The 7,131-nt window shown below is 31.0% G+C and overlaps 1 protein-coding gene across 1 annotated transcript; it reads left to right on the top strand.

The window, feature by feature from the left end:
• Positions 1–607: 607 nt before the first annotated feature.
• On the top strand, positions 608–4,450 carry LOC133692951 (protein XRI1). Its single transcript, XM_062114135.1, has 9 exons — positions 608–999; positions 1,767–1,831; positions 1,961–2,080; positions 2,179–2,315; positions 2,842–2,905; positions 2,997–3,096; positions 3,178–3,218; positions 3,328–3,411; positions 3,768–4,450. Exons 1-9 carry the CDS (start codon positions 980–982, stop codon positions 4,040–4,042), a joined length of 906 nt encoding a protein of 301 aa, XP_061970119.1. The 5' UTR covers positions 608–979; the 3' UTR covers positions 4,043–4,450.
• Positions 4,451–7,131: the final 2,681 nt, after the last annotated feature.

Genomic DNA, 7,131 nt, shown 5'->3' with positions numbered 1-7,131 from the left:
TTTAATATATTTTAGCATGAAAAACAACCATAACTACATTCCTAAACAAACTCTTATACTCTGTTCCGACTCAGTTTTAAGTTTTATTAATTTCAACACGTTTGAATTTAGTTTTTATCCAACTTCAACTGCTTTAAATTTGATATTGGGTGTTTAAGATCTAAAATTGTTACCGAAAATATAATTATAGAACCTTATTTGGATCATGAATTGAGCAAGTTAACCTATAAATCTATGAATTAATTTAGGTTCATTGGTTTTAAAAAAAAATTATTTTGAATAAAACAATTTTATTTAAATAAAAACTAAGAAAATATTGACAAGTCTAACCTAAGACAAAAGTTGACTCTCTGTATCATTAATTTTAACCAGATTAATTTTTAAATATTGAATTAAAACTTCAAGTTAATTGTTGATAAATCACAATGTTAATCTATCATGCTAAATTGAGTTTAATTACTATACTCTATAGCAAATAAATAAATGAGGGTCCAAAAAGATAGCAAAGGGCCCAAGAATTTTTAATTTTGGCAAGAAATCTGGATTACTATTGATAACTATTATAAGGAAATAATCAAAGATAATCCCGGGAGCAACGGACTTACTTTAGTGGGAGGGTTCCGTCCCGTCCTGCCGTGGTCCATGTCTCTCTCTCTGTTTTCTTTTATTTTTAAATAAGAATAAAAACCGTGAGATTCTCCTTACATTGAGCGAGTGTGAGAGGCCAGATGCAAAGGACTCCTACTTCGTGACTTCGTTCGATGCAATAAATACAAGGAAGAGAGTCGAAAGATGAGACAGGGAGAGAGAAAGAGAGGAAAAGATAGCACACATCTCAAGCAGAGAACAAGAACATACTGCTACTACTACTCAAGTAGTTGAAAATATTTATTTATTTAGTTTTCTGTCGATCTATTTCTGTGTAACGGCTACTTTTTATGGTAGTTGTAAGTGAGAAAAGAGAAGAGAAGAGAAGGCGATGGATTACAACAATGACAAGTAAATTTCTATCTTTTTAACTTGTTTTCGTTTTCTGGGTTTAGTTCAAAATGCAATTTTTTTTCCTTTTCTTTTAGTTTTAATATTATTTTTTGTTTTTGAGTGATTAAATGCTGGTTTTGTGAGATGGGTTTTCATAGACTTTCATTTTTTATATATATATTTTTTTGCTTTTCGTGTTTTTAGTTGTGTTGGTAAAGGAGAAAAAAAGATTTGATTTGATTTGCTGCATTATTTTATTTTTTATTAGCTTTTGGATTTGCTAGATTTATCTTGTAACATTTTGAGTGATGATGATAAGGGATGTGGGCTCTGAATGTTTTGGTGGGTCTTTTTTTTTTTTGCTTTTTGATTATCGTGTTATGCTAAATTTATGTTGACAAGCAGATATACCTAAAAACGATTATGATAGAATGTTATCATCTGGTCTAAGAGATCCAAGCGATGGTTATGTGCCTTTATCCTGCACTACAATTTGATCCAATTGCTGCAATTTTATTTTTACCATTTCTGTTTCTTTACAGTATGTTATCTGCTACTGTAAGACTGTTTGCTGTTTTGTTTTATCTTGCTGGTGTGTGTTTTCCATTTTGGGTTTGATTTTGCTTGGTGTGGTTTGTGACCATGCTTTACTTTTACTGCTTTTGCTGTTCTTCCTAACCTGTATTATATTTTACCAATTGTTGACTCCATTTTCTTATGCTTCTTGTTAAGATCTTAGAAATGTATATGCATAATCCTTAATCTGTGTTCTTTGCGTTGTGAAGTGGAAATGGTGAACATTGGGGTTGGCAAGGTGAGGATTACTGTTTCCAAAAAGATGCTGGTGTTGGTAAGTTGCTGTTGCTGTGCCTCCTTATATGCTCGTAAGAGATGATATAATGCTGCACCTAACCTTAGGATGAAACAACAAAAATAAATGAAGTTGCTGATGTTTAGTTGCTCTTGTTTTTTTGAATAGACGTGTCTCAACGTTTATGGAATGAAGTGACTCTGAATGGCGAGGATCTTTCCTACATGCTTGATGAAACAACTCCGGTTAAGGCTTGTGGGGGTTTGGCTTACCATGTTAATCACGATGGTATGGTGTTAGTCTCCTTGCATTTTTTTTTCTAACATTTGCATTTCGTTAATTGCTAGTTGTCGGTTATCTTTTTAATTTGAAAGAGTGGATGTCAGATAAGATGAACAAGGAACCAGAAGAACGGAGGGAGACTTGTTTCCAATTTAAAAGACGTCGGCTACAGTTTGACACTCATTTAGCAGATTCCCCCTTTTGTGATGAAGATTTAACTTCTGTATTTTTAAAATCAAATGTAAGTGTTGCTTATCTATCTATCATGACTAAAGCATGTTCTTATTTTAATTTGGTGGTTGTACATTTGGAGATCAATGGGCCTCTGTTACTACATAAGATGTAGTCCTTCTCTATCTCATCAACCCTCTGCCTCCAAACCTTTGAAATTTGAATTCAAGACCTCCAAGTTGATATTCAAGCTCTAGGATTCTCCTTGGGAACATTGTGACTTGACTGATGATAGAAGAATGAGAAATTTGAATTTTATACTACAAGTTTTACGTTGTTAATTATGAAAATCATATAATTTGCATCCATATGCAAACCATTTGTGGGAGCTATGGTGGTTAATCTTAGTTATCTAATGAAATGGGTGTGGAGCTTTGAGAACATTGCCTGCGGTGCAGTTTTTAGATTTGTCGGAAATCTAGGATTGTTCCATATTATTCATGATGGAGTAAAAATGTGCACTCTATTTACTTCAGAGAATGGATTTCCCCCTTATTGGAGATACCCACTATTTATGTTTTTGGTTCTATCTTTAGGAGACAGAAGAGTCACTTGAAGAAGTTTTCCCTCAAGCATCACAGTGGGATTCTGCATATCAAGGTTTATCTCTTGCAAAGTTCTGTGCTAAAACAGATATGAACTTGAATCTGCACGCTAGGTTTTCTAATTGTGGTGCAGCATGTTTTTGTAGATATGTCTGCCTCCTGTTACAATGGTCTGGATCAATCATCTGAGCATTGGATTTCAGACTGTATTAATGACTCGGGGATGCATTTCAGTCCCAATGATATGTATGCTAGTTTTAACTTTAAGACTTCTACACGTCATTGCTATTCAACTACAATCTGATTGTTTTGTCATGTGACACTCAGGAATTTCCCAGGAGCATCCGATATTCAAATTGATATTTCAGGTATGACATGAATTTTCTAGTTCAGAAAGTGTCCAAGTTCGTCTTTATTAAGCATTCTTTTTCTTCATATGTATTATGTAAAGTGTCTAATATTATTTTGTTGCTGTAGATTTCTGCAATGACCCGCCTGAGTTTGAAGCTAGTACGGTTCAAAAATGTGTTACTCGAACACCTCGAAATGTTGTTTTTAAAGGTGTCTTTCTGTTATCAATCATTCCTTTTCTTGCCTGTATCTACTAAAAGCTTAATAATATGTTCTACCATTTCATTAGATATCCTTTGATGACTAGGAAGTTTTTCTCTGAGGTCATTTTAGTATAATAAATTTACCATTCGTTGTTGTGGTTTCTGTGTCCTTCTGCCGACAAAGGAGGAAAAGAGGGAGCCAGACAAAGCATAGAAGTACCATACCGCAATAACATTCCTGGTGTTATTCAGAATGTTATTTGTATCTTTGGAGATATCTGGATTACTTTCCTGCTTTTGTTGGAGATTTTTTTATATAAAAAATAAAAAATAGAAAGTAACTGTGCCTTTATATATCCTCAGGTACAAAGTCCTTCATCCAGACACCCACTAAGTTAGCTACTTCTGTTGCCTATCCATTTGCTTTCATCAAACCCTGCGGGGTGCATGGAGATGTTACTCTGAATGAAATAAACCAGCGGATCCGTACTCCACCACCATCAAAATCAAAGCAAAAGGATGAAGATCCTGTTGTTTACCCCATGTCCGCTTTCTCTGGGAAGCCTGTTGTTGGCAAAACTAAAATTCGCACAGAGGGAGGGAAAGGAAGTATTACAATAATGAGAACCAAGGGCTGATTAGACAAGTGTATTTCCAAACTTTTCATGTTGCAGCAGCCTGAGTCCCCTGATGTGTTAAAAGGTTGAATTTTTTGCTATATTATTCTCGACCTTTCGAGTACAGAAGTTCATAGTGTTTTCTTTTCTTTCGTTCAAGCTGTTCTTCGAATTCATAAATCACCTCAAAGTGTTTGTGTTTCCGGATAGCATTTTAGGTGTCCATGGCTGCTGTTCTATACATAGTTGCTTGGTGTTAAGATGACTGAAAAACTTTTGGCTTATTTCTGAATGTTCTCTCGGCTTCAGAACTGCCCTGTAAGTGCTTTCACCGAATTTCTTTTGTTGTGCAAAGCTTTGGTTCTGGATTTATGTATCAGAGATGGAAGTTGTATTAAATATGGAGTGAAAGCACCTCCATTTGTCTTATTTTTAGTTAATCTGGATGCAATTTTCACATACAGTTTGATTTTATGATAGTGGTTTACATTATACTACTACAAGGAGATTATAGTCATAGATTGCGTTGCCGCAAGGTTTTCTGATTGAGAACATTCTTTCTGGATGTACTGTGTTATCTATAGATGATTTAAAGGCTGTCTTGTGCGGCAAAAATATGGTGTGCTTTATGGAAATCAGACAGCTACATTAAAGTTTTCGTAGGTACCAATAATATTTTTGAACAGATGATATTAAATTCACAACGCACTTTTTTTTTCCTGTTAAAATATAAAAATACCCCCATCTCAAAAAAAAAAAAAGGTAAATAAGTAGCTTTTTTCCCCTCACATGTTTTTAAGTTTATTTTAATTTTAATTTGAAGGAGTAGTCGACACTGTAAAACATGAAATTGATTAATTATTATTCTTCTTGGAGCTTTTTGAATCCCTAGGAGAACTGCAGAGAACAATGGTCTCCTGGAAAGTAGAAACAGGTGAGGGAGACGAGAAAATGTTCCGAGGGAGATGAGAAAAAGAAAAAGAAAAAGAAAAAGAAAAGGGAAAGAAAGACAAAAGGAAGGAGGCACATTCTCAGTGTCCATGCTGCTGCTTCTCCCCTTGTGGGCAGACAAAGTTCAGCAGTCTGCCTGCAATTGATGAGATCATGTGGAATCATGGGCACTCTTCTCTTTTACTGTACTGTTCTTTCTTAATTCCTTGGGAAATATTAAATTAATTGTATGTTCAGCATTGTGATTTGAATATTTTCATATCAAAGTGTATCTGAGTTGGATAGTCATTAATTTAATGTTTTTTTGGATGGTTTTTTTATGGTTTTAACAGGTATCAATCACTTTTTACCCGTTAAATAACATGATTTCTTAAAAAATAACTTAAAATATGAATATAGCAAATATATTAAGTGTTGTTTGATGTTGTAATTCATATTGTTTTTCAAAATATATATATATATATATTAAGATGATTTTTTTTCAAATTTTTTATATTTTATATCAGCACGTTAAAATTATTAAAAAATACTGAAAAAACATAAATATAATGTTTTTTCAAATTAAACATATTTTTAGACTCTGTTTGTTTGCTGGAAAGTAATTTTCTTTTGGAAAGTGGTTTTCTTAAAAAGTGGATTATTTTGTTATATTTGGTAGTGTCATGAAAAATAAGTTAGAAAATACTTTTCAGTGTTTGGTTATAAAAATGAGTTGAAAAATAGCTTATTAATATTTTTTTTTCAAGTTTATTAAAATAATGAGGAACAAATCTTATAAATTAAAAAGTTGAATGAGAATGAAATAAAAAAAAATTCATAAATTATCTCAAATAAAATAAATAATAATCAAAATAATAGAGATCAAATCTAACAAATAAAAAAATTGAAAGATGATGAAATTAAAATAATTATAATTATAATTATAATTTTATAAATTATTTCAAATAAAATAAGTAACAATCAAAAGAATAAGGATAAAATAAGTAACAATTAAAAAAATGATAAGAGAAAAGCAAATAACAATTATAAAAATGATGACCAAAATTAATATAAAAATTAAATTTTAAGGGATGAAATTGAAAAAAAATTCAAACAAAATATATATTAATCAAAAATTTGAGAATCAAATTTGATATAATTAGCAAATAATATGATATTTCTAAATTTTTTATAATTTTTGGAAAGTGTTTTCCACCTAAAATAAAATGAAAATATTTTCCTGAAAATCAAGTTAAATTTTCTTTTAATTAAAAAATATTTTCTGTTTATTAATTTTTCTAATAAAAAACAAATATAAAAAAATTTAAAAAATAATTTTTTAAAAACCGCTTTTCATACGCACAAACAGCACCTTATATGCAATTACGAATGTCAAATATAAAAACAAACAATGCCTGTTTAGAATTCCACCCTTTTTGTCCCCACAACTATTTTAACACCCTGTGCTTGTTGCGTGCTTGTAAGGCTCACTTGAAATTAATCAACCACCAACTTGCTAGAGATAATTAATTATTAATCCCATCTAATTTATGTTAGATTGATATTTTGTATGTTGTGGCGTCCTAAATAAATAAATATACACACATTTTATTTAGGAAAATGATTTTTTAATTACAAAACTTGAAGTGTTTTTGTTTTTTAATGAAAGAATGATTTTTTTTAATGACAAACCTTATTGCTAATATAAATATCATGCACAGTGATTAGTTTACATGTACTTTCAATGTTGATGATCGATGTGCCGTGGCACCCAAAAATCAGTGTAAGAGTCAAAAGACTTAGTGTGTTATTTTTTTATTCTTCTGTGATTGGTTACATAATATTGGAGAATAAGTTATTTGAATTTGAAATTTAAATTGAAGTAGCGAGTTAATATGGTATTTGACGGACTCGAGATTAGATTAATTTAAATTAAAAAAAATATTTTATAATATTATTTTGAAGTATTTTTAAAAATATATATATTTTGGATTAAATTTTGTAACTTATAATTCTAGTTTTGTATGTTCTAATATTTTTTAATATTTAAATAATATTTAAATCAAGTTTAAAACTATAATGGGGGTAATAATCCCAATTTTTCGAGGGTAGGTTTTGTTATGGAAGGGGATAGGATGGAATGGCGAGAATATTACGTAAAAGATGCTCTCGTGATAGCA

This window comes from Populus nigra, chromosome 4, assembly GCF_951802175.1.
Source record: "Populus nigra chromosome 4, ddPopNigr1.1, whole genome shotgun sequence".
NCBI classification, from domain to species: Eukaryota; Viridiplantae; Streptophyta; class Magnoliopsida; order Malpighiales; family Salicaceae; genus Populus; species Populus nigra.
The sequence above is the reverse complement of the archived record's forward strand: the minus strand, read 5'-3'. Positions and strand labels throughout refer to the sequence as shown.

Excerpts from the sequence above, each read along its gene's own strand:
- LOC133692951 (XM_062114135.1), top strand. The coding sequence starts at position 980 with ATGGATTACAACAATGACAA. Across the intron at positions 1,832-1,960 it reads CCAAAAAGATGCTGGTGTTG|ACGTGTCTCAACGTTTATGG; the intron begins GTAAGTTGCTGT and ends TTTTTTGAATAG. Across the intron at positions 2,316-2,841 it reads CTGTATTTTTAAAATCAAAT|GAGACAGAAGAGTCACTTGA; the intron begins GTAAGTGTTGCT and ends TTCTATCTTTAG.